General features: G+C 46.6%; 1 protein-coding gene across 2 annotated transcripts in view; it reads left to right on the forward strand.

The window, feature by feature from the left end:
- Window positions 1-23275, forward strand: part of STK32B (serine/threonine kinase 32B) — a 344771-nt gene that overhangs the window by 305102 nt on the left and 16394 nt on the right. For both annotated transcript variants that reach the window (XM_060147361.1, XM_060147362.1), the window contains 5 exons: window positions 2224-2327; window positions 15207-15323; window positions 17454-17579; window positions 20071-20202; window positions 22256-22320. In XM_060147361.1, coding sequence (XP_060003344.1) covers window positions 2224-2327; window positions 15207-15323; window positions 17454-17579; window positions 20071-20202; window positions 22256-22320 — 544 coding nt within the window. The remainder of the gene's footprint in view (window positions 1-2223; window positions 2328-15206; window positions 15324-17453; window positions 17580-20070; window positions 20203-22255; window positions 22321-23275) is intronic.

Genomic DNA, 23275 nt, shown 5'->3' on the forward strand with positions numbered 1-23275 from the left:
CTGCACTCCTGGGCGTGTCCCTGCCTCCCTCACTGAGCACATGGGCTGGGCCAGCAGCTGTCGAGTCCCTGGTTCTGTAGAATTACATCTACACATGCACAGACCAGCATGATGTGGCTCCTTCTGTCCTGGAACCCTCAGCACGGAGGGAAGAAGGACAAGTACACAGACTGGGGTGCAGGGAAGGAAGCCCCTCTGGGTTGGAGCTCAGCCTCAGGCTCCCAGTGGGATGCAGAATAGCACAGCTCAGTGCCTGGAGCTGCTAGGAAATCAAATATTTTCTCACTAGATGTTTACTGAACAGGTATGATTGCCACCTTTGCATTCAGGTTGATCTAGGATCGATAGGAAGGGGCAGACAGAAAGGTGCTGGAAATGCCAAACTCAGCGGGTCTGTAGACTGATGGTCATGAGGCTGAGGACGATGAAGTTTAGCACGCCTCCCAGGCAACTGCGCGGACCGTGGCGAGGCTGAGCACGGTCAGAAGAGGAGGTTTGAATGACAATTCTAGTAATAAAAACCATGCCCAAGATTCCCGGAACACTCACAATAGACCAGCCAGGCATCCAGCTTAGCTCTCAGCCTGCGTTGTTCCTTAATCCTCATAAGAACCCTATGAACACACTGTTGATTCTTGTTCATGTTTTACAAAACTGAGGCAAATAGAACTTGTTAATTCAGCTCCAGCCCCACTGACCTTCTTCCTGTTTCCCATCACACCATGTTGCTTCCTTTGGGAAGCTCAAATTACCCATTTCCTCAAACTCCCAATCACATCTTCCCCAACGTAGACTGGGTATGTTTCTGTACTCAAATGTTGATACGAACCTTATTTCAAACTGGGATTCGACCAGTGTATAAGGCGCACCTCAGCTCTGAACGTCCCTGCCGTGTAACTTCCTGTGCACCGCTGTCCCTCTCTGAACCTCTTCGGTAAAATGTGTCAAATGATAACACGGCCCTGAGGGTTGTTGTGAAGAGGAAAGGAGAACCCTCGGGTGAAAGTGCTAGAAAATACAAAGTAAATGGAGAGGGTCTCTAGAGGGCAGCTGAGATCTGCCCGCTGGTCAGGTTCAGTGGTCCAGCTGCCGATCCAGAGCCCAGATTCGAGTGTCCACGTCTGCCCTCATCTGCCTCATCTGGCCCTCCCCAATCCCACGCCGTCTGAATGCCAGTCTGAAAATTGAGTCGAGATGTCTTTAAACACAGCATGTCCTGGTTCCCTGCGAGAGAGTTTGGCTGCTCTGACACCTGTAAAATGGAATTATATCTACAAATTAATTTGCTAGAAATGATCCACATTTCCCAAGACTTTCCTGGAAGCCAATATGAACAATTAGAGCTGGAGATGCAACTCCTGGCCTGATGAGTTGGGGGTGAGGCAGTGATGAACCCACCGCCCATTAGCTTAGGAAGCAGCAGGGCCGGGGGACCCTGGAACAGCTGCAGCTCCCTGAGGAGTGAGGATCCGTCACCCACGGGCCTCCACCCTCCACTTGTTTATTTATTGAGGTGAAATTCACATAACGTAAAATGAACTGTTTTCACACAGAGTGGCATTTAGTACGTTCACAATGCTGTGTAACCACCACCTCTAGTTCCAGAACGTTCATCACCGCAGAGGAAACCCAGTGAGCAGTTGCTCCCCATCCCCCCTCCCGGCCCCTGGCAACCCACGATCTTCTTCTGTCCCTGTGCATATACTTATCCTGGATATTTCATATGCGATCCCACCTACGCTAAAATAAAACCGTACCTGAGACAGGCACCAGGCACAAAGGGCTCTGAGCATCCTAGTTGCTGGGACACCTGACCTGGTGTTGGGGCCAGGTTTAGCAAGGTTCTTAGCCCCTTGGGGTGCAGTTTCTTCTTCTTAACTCAGACTTTAATCCCCGGGCTATGACCGTGATTCATGCTCCAGCAAACCCTCCTCCTCCCCAGACCTTCCCTGACCCTCTGCGACAGAACGCCCTCCACAGCACACTTGGGTTGCCCCATTTGTATTCTGTCCCAGGTGTCACACCGGTGTTTCCTGTGATGCCTGCACCTTGTTCTCTAGCCACCTCGTGACTTACGGAGTGCAGAAACCACGTGGCATAGCAGATGGAGTACTGGCTTTGCCATCCAAAGAGCTGGGTTCCTTGGCCCCGTGTCCTCTCTGTAACAGGCAATGAGTGTAAAGTGAGATGCGCAGTAATGTTCTTTTGTCCTGTCTTTGGCAGCCCCGGAAGTGTTCCAGGTGTATGTGGACGGAGGCCCTGGGTACTCCTACCCCGTTGACTGGTGGTCCCTGGGTGTCACGGCCTATGAGCTGCTGCGGGGCTGGGTAAGATGTGCGCCTGTGTGGTGAACGCGAGGGCTGTGGAAGTGGGGGGCTCAGCTTCTACCAGGCTTGGGTGGGGTGGAATGGCCCTGCCGCTGGATGTGCACCATGCCGGCCCTGGGTGTCAGTCCTGATTGCCCGTGTGCCAACTCCAAGGTCCTGAGCATTAGAAAGCTCTTAACAAGCTTCTGGTCCAGCCCCTCATTCTACTCACGGGGACAGGGATGTCCAGAGGGGCAGGGTCTTGTGTGAAGCTCAGCAGCTGATCCATGGCAGCTCAAACACCCAAAGCATCTTGGTGTCATGATTTCAAATGCTGTCGTCTGTCAACCCACAACATGAGGCTCCCGTGCCCAGCTTTCCAGCTTGGTTTTTTGTTGTTGTTATTTTAGTTCCAACCTTCCCCGAATACTTAGCTCAGTGTCCTGTAAAAATGGGGCATTCAATACGTATTTTTGTTTTATTTCTTTTAAATTTAAAAGCTGAAGATGACTAATGGAGCTATTTGGCAACTAATAACTCAGTTTTATTTTAGCAAAAAGAATTATGACAAACGAATTTCGAGGCTTTTTTTTTTTTTTACACAAGTATCATTTGAAAATGACGCCATTTAACCTCTCAGGACCATGGTTTCCCCTTCATACAATGGGGATAGGAACATCCTCTCAGTCTATTCTGTGGTGCTGAAGTTATCCTGGGATCGATGCACCCCTAGACTGGGACACTCAGTTTGCGTATTACCCACCTTATAGCTCCAGCACCCAGCACACAGCGTAGAGAGTCAGTTCCTCCCACTGGATGCTGCTTTAACAGTGTCTCACGGTCATCTGCATATATGCATATTAAGGCGGGTAGACGGTGCCCCTTGAGGGCAGGAGCCCCCAGTGCACAGTGATAACTGGTGGGAATGAATGAGGGAATGAATGATGGCAGCTGTGTGAAAACCATACAAGCTATGTGAGTGTCATTAGTTATCACCGTGTGGTTCAAGCAACTGGGGTCTCTCTTGATCTCAGTGATTTCCCCTGAATTCCTCAAAAACATACTACAGTGCATGATGTTGTTAGAAAGCAAAAAATATGTATATGAACTTGTGAGTTTTCTCGGGCACTGAATGAAAACAATTCATCTCTCCCCACCTCCCTGGCTGGTTCCTTTGTCGTGTACTGGTTCTTTAATATACATGCTCCAGGAGGGGACATGAGGGTCCCCATGACATTTGTATGAACCAGAGAACACAGACATCACCAGATGATGTTTATCACGGAATCCATCATACAAATGACCTTGGCAAGCAGTTGACCTAAGCATGATTGGTCGTTTGCCAGCAGAAAGTGTATTCTCTGCCGGAACACAAGTCAGAACAGTCAAAGATGATGACTTGGCAGAAAGCCCCAAGGGCTTCAAAATAAAACGTTTCATTTTCAGTGTATCTGAGTTTTCTGCTTAGGGATCCAAATGCCACTTTTAATAGAAGAGGGAGGGTCCCATGGTGGGATCGGGGCTTTGGTGTGGGGACAGAGTGAACAAGAATGCCTGTTATGGGTTGGTGTGACTCTGTCTCCCAGATATCTTGGTCTGTTCATCTTTGACTTGAAACACAATGGGTTTATGCAAATAGTTGATTCTGTTTTTTTAATCCTGGAAACGATCACATTAAGTCCAAAAGCTATACTGAAAAACACTCATATTTTTCCATGGACTGTGTGAATTTAGAAGTTATCCTTCCTCGTTGAAATTCCTCCATCATGTCAGTGACAGCATCCCTGATAGGTGATCACCCCCTGTTCCTTGATTCCCTCAGGATCCAGGGGGCTCCTTACCTCCAAAAGATGAAAGTCATGATGGGAATTTTCGAACACATATTCTAAGATCATAGAGTTGGAAAGCGTTAGAAATGAAAGGTGGGAGATTGAAGGTATTAATATGGTATGTTAGCCAGGGACCCAGGCATGCTCTAGTCTTAGAGCAGAAAGAGACATCTCTCCCGAAATGCTCTATCAGGAGAGCAGAGGAGTGGAGTGTCATCAGTGGGCTTGAAATTTCAATGCAGAGAATTCTGTGAGCCTGCTTGGATCCTGTAGCCCAGACGAGGGGAGTAACTTGTACCCAACTTTCCTATGAACCCAAACAAGAATCTCAGTTCTCACCCTGAGACCTGCTAAGTAAAAAAAAAAAAAAAAAAGACTCAAGAAGCACCACGCAGCTGCATAGCACAGGGAGATCAGCTCGGTGCTTTGTGACCACCTAGAGGGGTGGGATAGGGAGGGTGGGAGGGAGGGAGACGCAAGAAGGAAGAGAGATGGGAACATATGTATATGTATAACTGATTCACTCTGTTATAAAGCAGAAAGTAGCACACCATTGTAAAGCAATTATACTCCAATAAAGATGTAAAAAAAAAAAAAAGAAAGAAAGAAGGCACCACCTGGAGAGTTCCCTTTTGAGCACAGTTGTCTCAGGGACTGTGACCACACCCCCTGGAGAGAACCCCATGGGGACAGAGAGGAGAGGGAGGTTTCTCATCCACTGACCCAGAGAAGGGACTTAAAGGTCTTACCCAGCCCCTGTTTCCCCACCTACCAGGCTCCTTGATGGTTTCCTGGCAGTGTCACCCACCTGTCCACTGGTTTTCCTCCGCATGCACAGGGCTCTTATATCCAGAAAGAACGTGTTTCATTTTTTTTAAAGCCCTAATGGCTAGAAAGATTTTCCTCTTACTCAACTGAAAGCTGCCTCCTCGTAACACAGAAAGAGGATCTTAGAAAAATTCACAGGTTCAAACCCTGGCTCTACCAGGCACCTTGTCTGTGATCTTAACCAAGGCCAATAGACAGACCAAATGCTCAGAATCCTCATCTGTTAACTGAAAAAATAATAATAATAGTAGCACCTACCCAACAGGGTGGCTGTGAATATTAAGTGATTCTGACGATGCAAATTACCCAGCTCTGTGACCGATAAAGGGTCAGCACTCGGTCAATGTCAGCTCCCCTCCCCTGGTCTCTCTGATTCCCATGCGGGGGGCCTGCTGGCAGGTCTGCATCCTTTCCAACTTAGCACCTCTCAAGGTGGAGACAGGCCCTGGGAGAGGAGCTGAGTCACATGTGGCTGCTGACGGTTAGTGGGGAGGTCCCTGGCCCGGTGGGCAGAGGTCCGGGCTCCCATCCACACCCCGTGTGCCTTGATGCTGTGATTCCGCCTTAGTCACTTAACTCATCTGAGCCCTGGCTTCCTCCTTCATGAAATGGGGATGATGAGGCCGGCCTGCGGGGTCACCGTGGGGATTCCAGGAGCAAATGTAGGCGGAGCACACGCGGCGTCCAGCGCACAGGAGGGATGCTGACTGCTACATAAATGTGCACGCGGTGATGATTCTGGGACAGGTAGCTGCAGAGACAGTGCTGATGACTGCTCTTAGGGGAGCAGGGAAGAATTTCTGAGGGAGGAAGCGTTAAGGGGGATCATATATGAGTTGGTTGGGAAACCGTGTGAGCAGAGACCGGGAAGGGCAGCTGAGGCTGACACAGCAAACATCTTAGACTGACCAGCAGTCAGAAAGACAGTCTGGGGGCTGTCTAGAAAGGACCCTGAGGTCAGCTGGAGGCACTGGCTTCACTCTGTAGGCGGTGTGGTGCTGTCCATGGAAGCGACAGCATGGTGGTCAAGCGAGAGTCTGGGCTTTGGAATCACACGTTTTGGGGATCAAATCCCAGCTTTGTTGCACAGTTTCTGAATGTCTGGGGTGAGCCTGTTTCTTGTCTATCAGATGGGGAGAACAGTGGTTGCAAAGCACAGGGTTCCTCAGCCTCAGCTCTACGGACGCTTGGGACTGGGTACTGCTTTGTGATGGGGGCTGCCCAGTGCACTGTAGGATGTTTAGCTGCATCCCCTGCCTCTGCCCACTAGATACCAGCAGGACTTTGCCCCCACCCAGTAAGGACAACCAAAATGTCCCCAAACATTGCCATATGTCCTCTGGAGGGACAGATTATCCCCGGTTGAGAACCACTGCCATGGAGTAATCAAGGGGACTAAAGGAGATTCTGGTAACCAAACGTTGTCTTCTACATCTGTGACTCTATTTCAGTTTTGTAGATAAGTTCATCTGTACCCTTTTTTTAGATTCCACATATAAGTGATATCGTATGATATTTGTCTTTCTCTGTCTGACTTACTGAGGGATAAATTGGAAGATTGGGTTGGACATATACACACTACTATATAAAATAGATAACTAATAAGGACTTACTGCATAGCACAGGAAACTCTACTCAATACTCTGTAATGACCTATACGGGGAAAGAATCTAAGAAAAGAGTGGATATATGTATACGTATAACTGATTCACTTTGCTGTACACCTGAAACCAACACAACGTTGTAAATCAACTATACGCTAATAAAATTTTTAAAAATAAAGTTGCAACTCCCCTCCTTCCCCCGCCCACAGACACCTCAGGCCCTCCTTTTTCTCTAAGACACGTAACACCATGTAATATCTATTTTACGTGTTTTGATCGTCTATGTCCCCACACTAGAATGTAAACTCCACGAGGTGGGGAATTTTCTGTTGTTTATTTACTAACGTATTCCCCAGCCCCTAGAGCAGAGGTTGGTATACCTTGGGGACACAGTATTTGCTGACTAAATAACAGATGGATAAATAAAGTCTCAGTCAAGTTTCTTTAAAATAAATAAATAAATGAGATTCTGAATGTCAGATCACTGACCCATGGCCTTGCAGCAGGGGGTGGAGCCCTAAGAGCCCACGCTATGGTGCCATGAGGACTTCTACCCTCTCTGCTTCCCCCCAGCCACCTGCCTCACGCGGTGTTACCCTTGCCTTTGACCTCTGTCAGCACTTCTCCTTAGGGTTCAGTAGGCAGAGAAGGTATGGGTGATGGCTAATAGAGGAAGGGGTATGGCGCTCCTAGAGGTTGGAGCAGAACTAAGAACCGCTGGGTACACACCGGATGGTGGGCTCAACCACAGAGACGAGGAATCTGTTGGTATATTAACCCAAGAAAGGGAGAGAGGCAGCCCTTGGGTTGAGCACCGCCTTTCTGTCCCTCGGTAAAGCAAACAGAGAGAGCCCTGAGCTGGGAGTCAAAAACCTGGGGGGAAATGAACTCTGGGACCTTGCCCCTCCAGGTTTTATATCTCCATAAAGGGAGGGGTTTTCAAGCTGTGTTTCCTGGAAGTATAGGACCCTGAAGAGATGATTCAACAGTTCATACAGGTCCAGGCTTTGGAGGTTTAAATAGCCCAGGGAACTGTTATTCCCTTTCATCTGTTCTATGTTTGGGATTTTGAGTAAAAAGATTTGGGGGAAAAAACATTGGATGAGATGGTCCCCAAGGCCCAGCTCAGCTCTAACAGTTAAAATAACAGGTCTGAGCCCGAGAGGCTTGTCTGCTCACCCGCCGGGGCGGGCGGGGCTGGGAGCTGAGGCTGGGAGCTGAGGCTGGGGCTTCGGTCGGAGCGCGGGGAGAGGACTGGGGTTGGCGGTGTGAACACAGCCTTTAGGGGGCTAGTGCACCACGGCTAGCCGGGAGGAAGTCTGGGAAAAGTCTGGAGCTGCCGAAGAGGCAAGAGACTTTTTCTTCGCTCTTTGTTTCCTGGTGCGCTAGGAGAGGGGATTAAGAGCGCTGATTAAAGGAGCTCCAGAGACGGGCGCGAGCCGCAGCTAACAGCGCGGACCCCAGAGACGGGCATGAGACGCTAAGGCTGCTGCTGCCGCCACCAAGAAGCCTGTGCGCGAGCACAGGTCACTGTCCACACCTCCCTTCCGGGGAGCCTGTGCAGCCCGCCACTCTCAGGGTCCCGTAATCCAGGGACAACTTCCCCGGGAGAACAGACGGCGCGCCTCAGGCTGGTGCAACGTCACGCCAAGCTCTGCCGCCACAGGCTCACCCCGCATCCGTGCCTCTCCCTCCCCTCGGCCTGAGTGAGCCAGAGCCCCCGAATCAGCGGCTCCTTTAGCCCCGTCCTGTCTGAGTGAAGAACAGACGCCCTCAGGCGACCTACCCGCAGAGGCGGGTCCAAATCCAAAGCTGAGCCCCGGGAGCTGTGCAAACAAAGAAGAGAAAGGGAAATCTCTCCCAGCAGCCTCAGAAGCAGCGGATTAAAGCTCCACAATCAACTTGATGTACCTGCACCTGTGGAATACCTGAATAGACAACAAGTCATCCCAAATTGAGGAGGTGGACTTTGAGAGCAAGATTTATGATTTTTTCCCCTTTTCCTCCTTTTGTGAGTGTGTATGTGTATGCTTCTGTGTGAGATTTTGTCTGTATAGCTTTGCTTTCACCATGTGTCCTAGGGTTCTATCCATCCGTTTTTTGTTTTTCTTATTTTTTTCTTAATAATTTTTTATTTTAATAACTTTATTTTATTTTATCTTACTTCTATTTTATTTTATCATACTTTTATTTTATTCTATCCTCTTTCTTTCTTCCCTTTCTTTTTCTTTCTTTCTTTCTTTCTTCTTTTTCTCCCTTTTATTCTGAGCCGTGTGGATGAAAGGCTCTTGGTGCTGCAGCCAGGAGTCAGTGCTGTGACTCTGAGGTGGGAGAGCCAACTTCAGGACACTGGTCCACAAGAGACCTCCCAACTCCACATAATATCAAACAGCGAAAATCTCCCAGAGATCTCCATCTCAACACCAACACCTAGCTTCACTCAACGACCAGCAAGCTACAGTGCTGGACACCCTATGCCAAACAACTAGCAAGACAGGAACACAACCCCACCCATTAGCAGAGAGGCTGCCTAAAATCATAATAAGTCCACAGACACCCCAAAACACACAACCAGACGTGGACCTGCCCACCAGAAAGACACGATCCAGCCTCATCCACCAGAACACAGGCACTAGTCCCCTCAACCAGGAAGCCTACACAACCCACTGAACCAACTTTAGCCACTGGGGACAAACACCACAAACAACCGGAACTACGAACCTGCAGCCTGCAAAAAGGAGACCCCAAACACAGTAAGATAAGCAAAATGAGAAGACAGAAAAACACACAGCAGATGAAGGAGCAAGATAAAAACCCACCAGACCTAACAAATGAAGAGGAAATAGGCAGTCTACCTGAAAAAGAATTCAGAATAATGATACTAAAGATGATTTAAAATCTTAGAAATAGAATGGAGAAAATGCAAGAAACATTTAACAAGGACCTAGAAGAACTAAAGATGAAACAAGCAATGATGAACAACACAAAAAATGAAATTAAAAATACTCTAGATGGGATCAATAGCAGAATAACTGAGGCAGAAGAACGGATAAGTGACCTGGAAGATAAAATAGTGGAAATAACTACTGCAGAGCAGAATAAAGAAAAAAGAATGAAAAGAACTGAGGACAGTCTCAGAGACCTCTAGGACAACACTAAATGCACCAACATTCGAATTATAAGGGTCCCAGAAGAAGAAGAGAAAAAGAAAGGGACTGAAAAAATATTTGAAGAGATTATAGTTGAAAACTTCTCTAATATGGGAAAGGAAATAGTTAATCAAGTCCAGGAAGCACAGAGAGTCCCATACAGGATAAATCCAAGGAGAAACACTCCAAGACGCATATTAATCAAACTGTAAAAAATTAAATACAAAGAAAACATATTAAAAGCAGCAAGGGAAAAACAACAAATAACACACAAGGGAATCCCCATAAGGTTAACAGCTGATCTTTCAGCAGAAACTCTTAAAGCCAGAAGGGACTGGCAGGACATATTTAAAGTGATGAAGGAGAAAAACCTACACCCAAGATTACTCTACCCAACAAGGATCTCATTCAGATTTGATGGAGAAATTAAAACCTTTACAGACAAGCAAAAGCTGAGAGAGTTCAGCACCACCAAACCAGCTTTACAACAAATGCTAAAGGATCTTCTCTAGGCAAGAAACACAAGAGAAGGAAAAGACCTACAATAACAAACCCAAAACAATTAAGAAAATGGGAATAGGAACATACATATCAATAATTACCTTAAATGTAAATGGATTAAATGCTCCAACCAAAAGACACAGACTGGCTGAATGGACACAAAAACAAGACCCATATATATGCTGTCTACAAGAGACCCACTTTAGACCTAGGGACACATACTGACTGAAAGTGAGGGGATGGAAAAAGATATTCCATGCAAATGGAAATCAAAAGAAAGCTGGAGTAGCAATTCTCATATCAGACAAAATAGACTTTAAAATAAAGACTATTATAAGAGACAAAGAAGGACACTACATAATGATCAAGGGATCGATCCAAGAAGAAGATATAACAATTGTAAATATTTATGCACCCAACATAGGAGCACCTCAATACATAAGGCAAATACTAACAGCCATAAAAGGGGAAATCGACAGTAACACATTCATAGTAGGGGACTTTAACACACTACTTTCACCAATGGACAGATCATCCAAAATGAAAATAAATAAACACAAGCTTTAAATGATACATTAAACAAGATAGACTTAATTGATATTTATAGGACATTCTGTCCAAAAACAACAGAATATACATTTTTCTCAAGTGCTCATGGAACATTCTCAAGGATAGATCATATCTTGGGTCACAAATCAAGCCTTGGTAATTTAAGAAAATTGAAATTGTATCAAGTATCTTTTCCAACCACGCTATGAGACTAGATATCAATTATAGGAAAAGATCTGTAAAAAAATACAAACACATGGAGGCTAAACAATACACTACTTAATGACGAAGTGATCACTGAAGAAATCAAAGAGGAAATCAAAAAATACCTAGAAACAAATGACAATGGAGACACGACGACCCAAAACCTATGGGATGCAGCAAAAGCAGTTCTAAGAGGGAAGTTTATAGCAATACAATCCTACTTTAAACAGGAAACATCTCGAATAAACAACCTAACCTTGCACCTAAAGCAATTAGAGAAAGAAGAACAAAAAAAACCCCAAAGTTAGCAGAAGGAAAGAAATCATAAAGATCAGATCAGAAATAAATGAAAAAGAAATGAAGGAAATGATAGCAAAGATCAATAAAACTAAAAGCTAGTTCTTTGAGAAGATAAACAAAATTGATAAACCATTAGCCAGACTCATCGAGAAAAAAGGGAGAAGACTCAAATCAATAGAATTAGAAATGAAAAAGGAGAAGTAACAACTGACACTGCAGAAATACAAAAGATCATGAGAGAGTACTACAAGCAACTCTATGCCAATTAAATGGATAACCTGGAAGAAATGGACAAATTCTTAGAAATGCACAACCTGCCAAGACTGAATCAGGAAGAAATAGAAAATATGAACAGACCAATCACAAGCACGGAAATTGAAACTGTGATTAAAAATCTTCCAACAAACAAAAGCCCAGGACCAGATGGCTTCACAAGCGAATTCTATCAAACATTTAGAGAAGAGCTAACACCTATCCTTCTCAAACTCTTCCAAAATATATCAGAGGGAGGAACACTCCCAAACTCATTCTGTGAGGCCACCATCACCCTGATACCAAACCAGACAAGGATGTCACAAAGAAAGAAAACTACAGGCCAATATCACTGATGAACATAGATGCAAAAATCCTCAACAAAATACGAGCAAACAGAATCCAACAGCACATTAAAAGGATCATACACCATGATCAAGTGGGGTTTATTCCAGGAATGCAAGGATTCTTCAATATATGGAAATCAATCATCGTGATATACCATATTAACAAATTGAAGGAGGAAAAGCCATATGATCATCTCAATAGATGCAGAGAAAGCTTTTGACAAAATTCAACACCCATTTATGATAAAAACCCTGCAGAAAGTAGGCATAGAGGGAACTTTCCTCAACATAATAAAGGCCATATATGACAAACTCACAGCCAACATCATCCTCAATGGTGAAAAACTGAAAGCATTTCCACTAAGATCAGGAACAAGACAAGGTTGCCCACTCTCACCACTCTTATTCAACATAGTTTTGGAAGTTTTAGCCACAGCAATCAGAGAGGAAAAGGAAATAAAAGGAATCCAAATCAGAAAAGAAGAAGTAAAGCTGTCACTGTTTGCAGGTGACATGATACTATACATAGAGAATCCTAAAGATGCTACCAGAAAACTACTGGAGCTAATCAATGGATTTGGTAAAGTAGCAGGGTACAAAATTAATAAACAGAAATCTCTGGCATTCCTATACACTAATGATAAAAAATCTGAAAGTGAAATCAAGAAAACACTCCCATTTACCACTGCAACAAAAAGAATAAAATATCTAGGAATAAACCTACCTAAGGAGACAAAAGACCTGTATGCAGAAAATTATAAGACACTGATGAATGAAAATAAAGATGGAGAGATATACCATGTTCTTGGATTGGAAGAATCAACATTGTGAAAATGACTCTACTACCCAAAGCAATTTACAGATTCAATGCAATCCCGATCAAACTACCACTGGCATTTTTCACAGAACTAGAACAAAAAATTTCACAATTTGTATGTAAACACAAAAGACCCCGAATAGCCAAAGCAATCTTGAGAACAAAAAACGGAGCTGGAAGAATGAGGCTCCCTGACTTCAGACTATACTACAAAGCTACAGTAATCAAGACAGTATGGTACTGGCACAAAAGCAGAAATATAGATCAATGGAACAGGATAGAAAGCCCAGAGATAAACCCACGCACATATGGTCACCTTATCTTTGTTAAAGGAGGAAGGAATGTACAGTGGAGAAAGGATAGCCTCTTCAATAAGTGGTGCTGGGAAAACTGGACAGGTACATGTAAAAGTATGAGATTAGAACACTCCCTAACACCATACACAAAATTAATCTCAAAATGGATTAAAGACCTAAATATAAGGCCAGAAACTATCAAACTCTTAGAGGAAAACATAGACAGAACACTCTATGACATAAATCACAGCAAGATCCTTTTTGACCCACCTCCTAGAGAAATGGAAATAAAAACAAAAATAAACAAATGGCACCGAATGAAACGTCAAAGCTTTTGCACAGCAAAGGAAACCATAAGCAAGACCAAAAGACAACCCTCAGAATGGGAGAAAATATTTTCAAATGAAGCAGCTGACAAAGGATTAATCTCCAAAATTTACAAGCAGCTCATGCAGTTCAATAACAAAAAAACAAACAACTCAATCCAAAAATGGGCAGAAGACCTAAATAGACATTTCTCCAAAGAAGATATACAGATTGCCAACAAACACATGAAAGAATGCTCAATATCATTAATCATTAGAGAAATGCAAATCAAAACTACAATGAGATATCATCTCACACCGATCAGAATGGCCATCATCAAAAAATCTAGAAACAATAAATGCTGGAGAGGGTGTGGAGAAAAGGGAACACTCTTGCACTGCTGGTGGGAATGTGAATTGGTACAGCCACTATGGAGAACAGTATGGAGGTTCCTTAAAAAACTACAAATAGAACTACCATATGACCCAGCAATCCCACTACTGGGCATATACCCTGAGAAATCCATAATTCAAAAAGAGTCATGTACCAAAATGTTCATTGCAGCTCTATTTACAATAGCCAAGAGATGGAAACAACGTAAGTGTCCATGATCGGATGATTGGATAAAGAAGATGTGGCACATATATACAATGGAATATTACTCAGCCATAAAAAGAAACAAAATTGAGTTATTTGTAGTGAGGTGGATGGACCTAGAGTCTGTCATACAGAGTGAAAGATAAAGACAAATACGATATGGTAACACATATATATGGAATCTAAGGAAAAAAATGTCATGAAGAACCTAGGGGTAAGATGGGAATAAAGACATAGACCTACTAGAGAATGGACTTGAGGATACGGGGAGGGGGAAGGGTAAGCTGTGACAAAGTAAGAGAGTGACATGGACATATATACACTACCAAACGTAAAATAGATAGCTAGTGGGAAGCAGCCGCATAGCACAGGGAGATCAGCTCGGTGCTTTGTGACCGCCTGGAGGGGTGGGATAGGGAGGGTGGGAGAGAGGGAGACGCAAGAGGGAGGAGATATGGGAACATATGTATAACTGATTCACTTTGTTATAAAGCAGAAACTAACACACCATTGTAAAGCAATTATACTCCAATAAAGACGTAAAAAAATTTTTAAAAATAAAATAACAGGTCTACCGCAGTTCTTTTCCTGTTTCTTCCATTTCTCGGTAAATTGGCCATCTTAGTAAACTGAGTTTCCTGGAATAGAGATGCACCTCCACTCTATAATGAGTATATCCAGTGCCCTGCTGCCAAAATCACTTTCCCCAGCAGAACATGTAATTAGTTTACCTTATAAAGACCACTTGGTTTTCTGAGTCAAGACATCCTAAGGCCAATGAGTGAGAACCGAGCATCAGTAGAACTCTTTACCTGACACAGATGAATATGGATCTTAATATGCGCCAGTATTCTTGTCGAAGGACCTGGGTTTCTCCACAACCACACAAACAAATTAAGGCTAAGCCTGGAGCTTAAAGGCACAGAGCTGACTTTATTTTATTATTTTTTAAAAATATTTATTGGAGTCTAATTGCGTTACAACGTTGTGCTAGTTTCTACTGTACAGCAAAGTGAATCAGCTATACATACATATATATCCCCTCTTTTTTGGATTTCCTTCCCATTTAGGTCACCACAGAGCACTGAGTAGAGTTCCCTGTGTTATACAGTAGGTTCTCATTAGTTATCTATTTAATACATGGTATCAATAGTGTATATATGTCAATCCCAATCTCCTAATTCATCCCACCCCCCCCCAAACTCCCACTCCATCCCTCCCCCTCCCCCTCCCTCTTGGCAACCACAAGTCTGTTCTCTATGTCTGTTTTAACCACGTGGGGTCTCTCTCTCTGATGCCGCCTGTTGTCCTTTGGTTGCAGAGGCCATATGAAATCCACTCGGCCACCCCCATTGATGAGATCCTCAACATCTTCAAGGTGGAGCGTGTCCACTACTCCTCCACGTGGTGCAAGGGCATGGTCGCCCTGCTGAAGAAGGTAAGGGGGCAGCCGCCAGCCCACCTGGCCAGGGAGCTGGGCACTCAGTGCAGTAACAGGCAGACCAGCAGATTAAGGAATGAGAAAATGAATGGCGGGACAGTGGTGGAAGTAATAAAGTCAGCGGTGCTCTAATGCCTCATCATAAACACTCTCATCATCCCGCATCAAGATAACAAAGCCGCTGGACAGGGTGGCTTTTAGTCATGTCTGTGACAACAAAGCCCACAGGCTCTTCTCACGCCATAACAAGCTTCTAGTAATTAGAAATATTTAATGCATATAGCTCTTTAAAAATTTTACAAATCATCTTTTAACTCACTGACCTTTAAGACATTGGGCATCTCCTGACTTCCTGGGAACTAGTAGTTGCTAGTAGAATAAAGCAGTGGTTCTCCAAGGTGGTTCCTGGACCAGCATCCCCCGGGAACTTGTTGGAAATGCGGATTCTCAGGCTCCACTCGCAGACCTGCTGAATCAGAAATGGTGGGGCAGGCCCTGTTGTTTGTGTTCTGATAAGCTCGAGTTCAGCATGGGTAGTGGGTCGTGGCGCCCTCCTTCTGAGGCTGGCATTCAGCTAAACTCACTCGGAATCCTCCGAGACACAGAGTCGAGCCTTGCATGTGGTCAGCGCCAGTCACCTTTAATGAAGGAATTATGATGACGGCAGCCAGCACTGGTTGGGGGAATGTTATATGGGGGCTCTGCTCATTTAGTCCTTACATGCCCTGTGAGAGGAGTCGTGTTAGTGCCCCCATAGTAGAGATGGGAAAACTGAGGCTCGGGAAAGCAGATCATTCGCTCACTGCCACAGGGCTGTTAGAGGCAGAGGAGGATTTAAATCTAAGCTCTCTGAACTCCAGATGTCAGCTCTTAATCCCTCCAAACTCTGTAGATGACTTAGGGAATTACTCATTAGTTAAATTGCTTTAGGGGAGATTCACCCCCTGGGTTTTAGACATCAGTGGTCCTTAACCAACTGCTGATTGGAATCACCTGGAAGCTCTACCCACCTGCCAACACCTCCACCTCCCACCCACCTCTGACTCCCACCCAGGAGTCAGAGAACTAACTGCTGCTCTAAACAGTGGCCACCCCCTTCCACCGCTGCCCTGCCCTGGGCATTAAAGCAGCATCTCTGTTTAAATCTGTACCCGTCATTCTGGGGACAGTTCCTAGAGAGAGGCCACCGTGATCAGCAGGTGAGACCCTGCCAGATGCCCCTCCCATGGTGTGACTGTAGCCCACTCGCTGCAGTGGCAGGTGGGAGCCGACTGGCGGGGGGTCCTGATTCCAGCTCCCACCTGCCAGCAGCTGGGGATGGCATCCTGCCTTGGTGTGTCCCAGGTCCTCATCCATCCCCTATGGGTCTCATCTGAATCATGAGCCAGAAGTGGAAGAGTTACCATTATCCTTCCTACTTTCGGAGGAGGAAACATGCACAGCACAGTCAGCAGCTCAGCCGGGGCCACGCTGCTACTGAGTGGCCCTCCCAGAGCTGGGCCCCGTCTTTCATTTTTAGCCTCAGTGTCCTTGCACCAGATAAGCTAGTGTTTTGAAAGCTGAAAACCCCTCTGGATGCAAGGTAATGTACGGCTATTTTTTTTTCTTTTACTGCATCACCCCTTATTAGCAGAAACTCCATTTGAAGGGAAGCTAAAAGTTGACCCCTTGGCTACAAATGAGGCCATTCCATCAGACTGCAGAGGTCACCTCATAGCTGTCCAGGGAGAAATTTTATTATGCTTTTGTGCATCCCATTACCAAGCTGAAAGTCCTAAAACAAGGTGGCTAATTCTTTTTTATTTTTAATTGGAAGCCTCTGCAGACCTCATTGAGAGGTGGCATGTCACAGGGTGCGAGTTCCCAAGGGGAGCAGGGCGGGCGAAAATCTAGTCCCTGTCCAAAGAGCCCATTGCTGGATGACCTTCCAGCAGCCTGACCCCTCAGTTCCTCCCTGGCTATAAAGTGTAGGTGATGCTTCCAACACAGCAGCCCAAACAGGGCAGGACACTCATGGAACGCAGAAAGCGGGGCACCTTCATTTTCCCAAGACTCCGCCTTCGGATTCCCCCACACACCTCGGTGGGGTGCACTGCCCAAGCGAGCACGTTTGCCCTTTGCCTGCAGCTCCTGACCAAGGACCCCAAGAGCCGCCTGTCCAGCCTCGGTGACGTCCAGAGCGCACCCTACTTGGCCGACATGAACTGGGACGCGGTGTGGGAGAAGGCCCTGATGCCCGGCTTCGTACCCAATGTGAGTGAGGTCCTGTTCGACAGCATCCCGCCCTGTGCAGGGTCCCCCACCTGGGCGGGCAGGAAGACGCCAGGAGCTGTCCAGTGGGGGCCCTGCTGGCCACGGTCACCTGAGCACCAGAGGAATCACGTTTCACTGAGATTCAGGGTGGATTTGTACCTGATTTCCGAGGTCCACACGCAGATGCCTGCAGTTGTCCCCTCTGGCCACACTGTTCCTTAGCTCCATACCTCTGAACACACTGCTTCCTCTTCCAGGAGTGCCTTTCTTGTCCACTTGGAAATCTCCTCCCCCTCCTTCCAGACTCAGCGTAAAATGCAGCAAGTGGTCCACTGGAGGGTCTTGGTAACTGCCTTCTGCATAAGGAGGAAACTCAGTCATTGCCTCCTCTGGGACGTTTTCCCAGCCAGCCTCTCCATCCCCTTACCTGGAGTGGATCTCACCCTCCCTGGTTCCCCACTGGACAGGTGCCTAGGTCTGCGTTAGCGGTCAATAACATTCTGTCGCGTGCATCCGCCATTGCCCGAGAGCTTCAGAGGGTGGGTTGGCTGACCTTCGCCTGACAGAGATCCCAGAGCAAAGGGTGACCCCAGAAGCTGCTAGAAGACCTCGATATGTACTTGTCACATGAGTATGAATCGGTTAATGATAACAGCCAATAGGGTTAAGCGTGTTCTAAAGCTTCACGTACATTATGTCACATAAGCTTCACAACAGGGAAGGGGGCCCTGTTAGTAGTCTCAGCTTAAGTGAATAGTCTCAGGTTAAGCAAACTGCCCACGATTACTCAGGAGAAATTGGCAAAGCCAGGGCTTGACCTCAGGCAGTCTGGATCCAGAGCCTCCATTGAAGGAAGGAAGGGAGGGAGGGAGGGAAGATAGATCAGGCCAGGAAAGACTTGGGCCTGGAATCTGACCTGCTCACTGGGAGAGGGAGAGTGGTGGGGGACAGATATACCAAGGGAAGGGGGACTATTAGTGGAACCATAGCAGTTGGCGGTGTGAGGATCCCGGCAGGGGCAGGTGGGGTAGAGCTGTCAGAACAGACAATCCCAGCGGGGACTGTTCCGCTGGGCCCTCTCTCCAGGATGGAGAAGGGAAAGGGAAAAGAACGTAGTACTGCTCCCCAGCCTCACAAGTCCGGAGCACTTACCCTCATTTTGCAGTTATGGAAACAGGGCCAGAGAGGTTGAGGGACTTGCTAGTGAGTGGAAAAGCCAGGCCTTGCCCCAGTTCTATCTGCAAAGCCCTGGTTCCTCCTCCTGCCCTGGCCATGGCAGGGCACTGGCTGACATCGAGGGGTGAGGCAGCCTGGCCAAGGCAAGTTTGATGGCAGGTAGCAAGACCCTCGCTTATAAGTTGGGGTTTAAGGCCGGGGCTCCCATGGGAGGCGGCTGGGACTGCAGGGCAGCAGAGGGAGTGGTCAGTCATTGCAGGCCTGCCATGGATCAGGAAGGACCCATTCTAGAAGATTTGCAAGCACTATCTCAGTTAATCCTCATCAACCCATGAGCCTGCTGCATTTTACACAGATGAGGAAACTGAGGCAGAGAGAGGTTATATGTCTCCCTCAAAGGCACGCAGGTGAAAGGTGAGGCTGTACGACTCAGTGGCAAGGCTGGCAGCCCCCCCACGGTTGTGCCTGGTCCCTCCCCTCCCTGGCCCCCATCCAATCAGGAACAGGGACACCTACTCAAGGACTCACTTCTCACTTGGCCCTACATGAAGAACTTTATTAACTTGTTTAATCTTGCATGAGGGAGGAATGCTTATCCAGACTTTACAGATAATGAACTGAGTCCCAAAGAAGTTCAAGGTCAGAAAGCAGCAGAACTGGGTTGTTGTTTTTTCTGAGCACCTTCAGAGCCATTGATGTTATAACCACCAGACTGTGCTGCCTGAGAGGGCCAGCATCCTGGGCTGGGTCTCAGGATGGAAAAGAGCCACCTGGGATAAGTCAGGGAGACCAATATTGCTCCTGACCAAAGTGGCAGGAGCCCAGACTAGGGCAGAGCCAGGCCTGAGGGCCAGCTGGCTCTAGCTGCAGGAGAACAGGGAGCCAGGATGGGGAACTGGGTAGATTTTGGCCAGAAATGGTATTTTTAAATGGAATTGTTAAAAATGATATTTATAGAAAAGGTAGTAATGACATGAGAAGGAGAGTATGAGAAAATAAGTGAAAAGAACAGATTGGGAAACTGAACTCAACCTCACGAAATGAACATACGTAAGGAGATCAAGGGAACCTGTGGATGTTAATAAGTGGGGTGTGCAAGGTGGGTGGCATTATGGGGATAAGTGAATGACATGTGCAGCGAGGGTGTGTCACTGTTCATTATCAGGAAGAAAGTGTAGCTGATGTATCCCATAGGAGTAGTTCATTGTTCCTTGTTGAATGAATGAATGATTGATTGAATGAATGGATGAATGAAAATACAATTCAATGGCACAGAACAAAGACAAACCGTGTTTTCTTTTCCATTTCTTTTCAGAAAGGGAGACTGAACTGTGATCCCACATTTGAACTTGAAGAAATGATTCTTGAATCCAAACCACTTCACAAAAAGAAGAAGAGGTTGGCAAAGAACAGGTCCAAAGATGGCACGAAGGACAGCTGTCCTCTGGTGAGTGCCATCTCAGGAGCAGACCCCAGGCAGAGAGGAATCCTATACTCCAGTGAATATGGTTGAGCTGCTTCTTAGCCAGACGGGGGGGCTTGTCACTTTGCCCCACCAAATACGTTCATTTGCAGTCAATAAAATGCCTCCATCGAACAAGTGGTCTTTCATAGCAGGACCCTGTGAAATCATCCCTGTAGAGGGACATATCCGTGCTCTCGTCATTCACATTAGCACTCTTCCTAGCGCAGGAACCTCCGTATCTGTTAGCAAGAGCAGAAGAAATGATGCTGAGCGACACCAGCGCTGTTCCAAGTAGCCCCCAGCACCCTCTGCAGAGGTTTTATACTGTGGAGGCACCCAGAGCCACACTCTGTGGGCCACTGCATTCATTTTCTAGGCTGCCAACACAAAGTATCACACACTTGGTGTCTTAAAACAACTGAAATGTGTTCACACAATTCTAGAGGCTAGAAGTTCAAAACCAGGTATCGACAGAGCTTTGCTCTCTCCAAAGGCTATGGGGAGGGTCCCTCCTTGCCTCTTGCAGCCTCTGGTGGTGGCCAGCAGCCCTTCACATCCCTTGGCTCGCGGCTCCATCACTTCCATCTCTCCCTCCATCTTCACGTGGCGTTTTCCTCTCTGTGTCTTCACACGGCCCTCTTTTAGGGACACCCGTTGTTAAATGTAGAGTCCACCCCGCTCCAGGGTGGCTTCAGCTTAACTAGTTCCATCTACCAAGACCCTGTTTCCCAATAAGCTCACATTCACCAGTCTAGGGGGTTAGGACTTCAACATATCTTTTTAAAATATTATTTTTTTTTTATTGAAGTATGGTTGATTTACAATGTTGTGTTAATTTCTGCTGTACAGCAAAGTGATTCAGTTATATGCATATATACATTCTTTTTCATATTCTTTTCCATTATGGTTTATCACAGGATATTGAATATAGTTCCCTGTGCTATACAGTAGGACCTTGTTGCTTATCCAACCTGTATATAATAGTTTGCATCTGCTAATCCCAAACTCCCACTCCTTCCCTCCCCCACCCCCTCCTCCCCCTTGGCAACCACAAGTCTGTTCTCTATGTCTGTGAGTCTATTCCAGCTTTGTAGATAGGTTCGTTTGTGTCATCTTTTAGATTCCACATGTAAGTGATAACATACAGTATTTGTCTTTCTCTTTCTGACTTACTTCACTTAGTATGATAATCTCCAGGTCCATCCATGTTGCTGCAAATGGCATTATTTCGTTCTTTTTCATGGCTGAGTAGTATTTCATTGTATATAAACAAATCTTCTTTATCCATTCCACAACATACCTTTTTGGAGGACACAATTCAACCCACAACGGCCCCTTCCTCCATCAAAATATATTAAAAATTGTAGTGCATGATTACATTGGTAGGAAGATGAATATAACTTTCAAATTTAAAAATTCATTTTTTTCAGCTTATTTGAAAAGAAATTAAAACATCTTTGTAGCCCCTAAGAGTATCGTGGAGCCTAGGCCAGTGCCTGCAGAGCCTAATGCAGAAGTTGGCCTGGGAAGGGCTGGGTGTGTGTACGTAAGGGCACACAAGGGTGTGGGGTTCCTGCACAGGCATGCAGTGTACATTCTGCATCCAGGCAGCCTCTGAGACGTGTATTACAGAGCATCCGTGGGACGGGTGGTCCTGGGCACCTGTTCCTGAAGAGATTGAGCACCTTTGCATGATGGCCTTAAATCTCTCCCTCTCCCCACCATGCTTCTTAATTAGGACTAACGAACATTCAAGTGAGCAGGAAACCAAGGTCATGATTTTCAATTCCTATTCCGTTTTAACATGGCTTTTAAATTGGATTTAGTGGCTTCAAATGGAGAAAAGCATCTCTGTCTGCCAGCCCCCCTCCCCACCCCCGGTGGCACAGCGGCCGCTACAATCAGGGCTGCTCCAGCCGCTTTGATTGTCCCCAGCCCCAAGCATCCGTGGCCCCATTTAGATCAGTCTCTGCTCGTCCTCACTCTCTGGATGATGCTTCATCACTTACAGTCCCCTCTCTGTGCTCTTTGACAGAATGGACACCTCCAGCAGTGCCTGGAGACAGTGCGGAAAGAATTCATCATATTCAACAGAGAGAAGTAAGTCCACCACCAGCATCCGCTGGGCAGAGCCCTTCCAAGGGCAGAAAGTCTCCCTGGGGGAATCGGGGTCCCTGGCCCCCCATGAAGCCAGCCACGACGCTGGAAGGGAAGCAACAGGTGGACGCCGTTGTTCTAATCCTGCCTCTGCCATGTGGCCTGAGCAAGGCACTAACTTCACCTGTCTGGGCCTCAGGGTGTTCATATGAAGTGGGGTGGCCACAGGAGGACCAAGCCAGCACACAGGATGCTGGCGCAGAGGGGCAGGCCTACAGATGGTTACGTGCCCAAGCTCTGGAGCAAACTTGCCCGGGATCAAGTCCTGGCTCTTCCGCTGCCAGAGTGACCTGAGGCAAGTCACTTAACGTCACTGAGCCTCATTTTCAGCAGTGACAAAGTGGAAATCACTCCCTTGCAGTGTGTTTGTTGTAAGGTTAAATGAGGCTGTTCATACAATACCTGGCACGGTAGGAGTCCTCATGAAAAGGGTTACTATTATTGTTGTTGTTGTTATTGTCATTGTTCTTGTTATTATTTGATGGGGTGAGGTGGTATGGACTGTGCTAGGACCCCAGCATCATTGGCTGGCAGGAGATAGGATGATGCTGAGTTGGGAGGTGCGAAGCTGGGGTCGGACCTGGCCGCATGACTGCCCTTAAAGCAGTCAAGGAAGCAGAGGCTCAGGCTTGGTCCCAGCTGACGTTACTATCTGGGGGTTCATCCACCTGTGCCTGATGAGTCAGAGCAGAGGCTTGGGCAGCCGTGGGCTCATGCAGCAGGAGCTGAAGCCCTGTAGCAGGACTGACAGCACATCAGCCCCATTTGGCCAACACTCAACTAGGCCTTGGGCTTGCGGAGATGATGGGATGCGCTTCCCTACCTCCAGGAGGGCCAGATGGACACATGCCAGGCTGGCCCTTAGGCGTTCACCAGCGTTCCGCCATTTTCAGCTTAT

This window comes from Lagenorhynchus albirostris, chromosome 4, assembly GCF_949774975.1.
Source record: "Lagenorhynchus albirostris chromosome 4, mLagAlb1.1, whole genome shotgun sequence".
In the NCBI taxonomy this organism is placed as follows: domain Eukaryota; kingdom Metazoa; phylum Chordata; class Mammalia; order Artiodactyla; family Delphinidae; genus Lagenorhynchus; species Lagenorhynchus albirostris.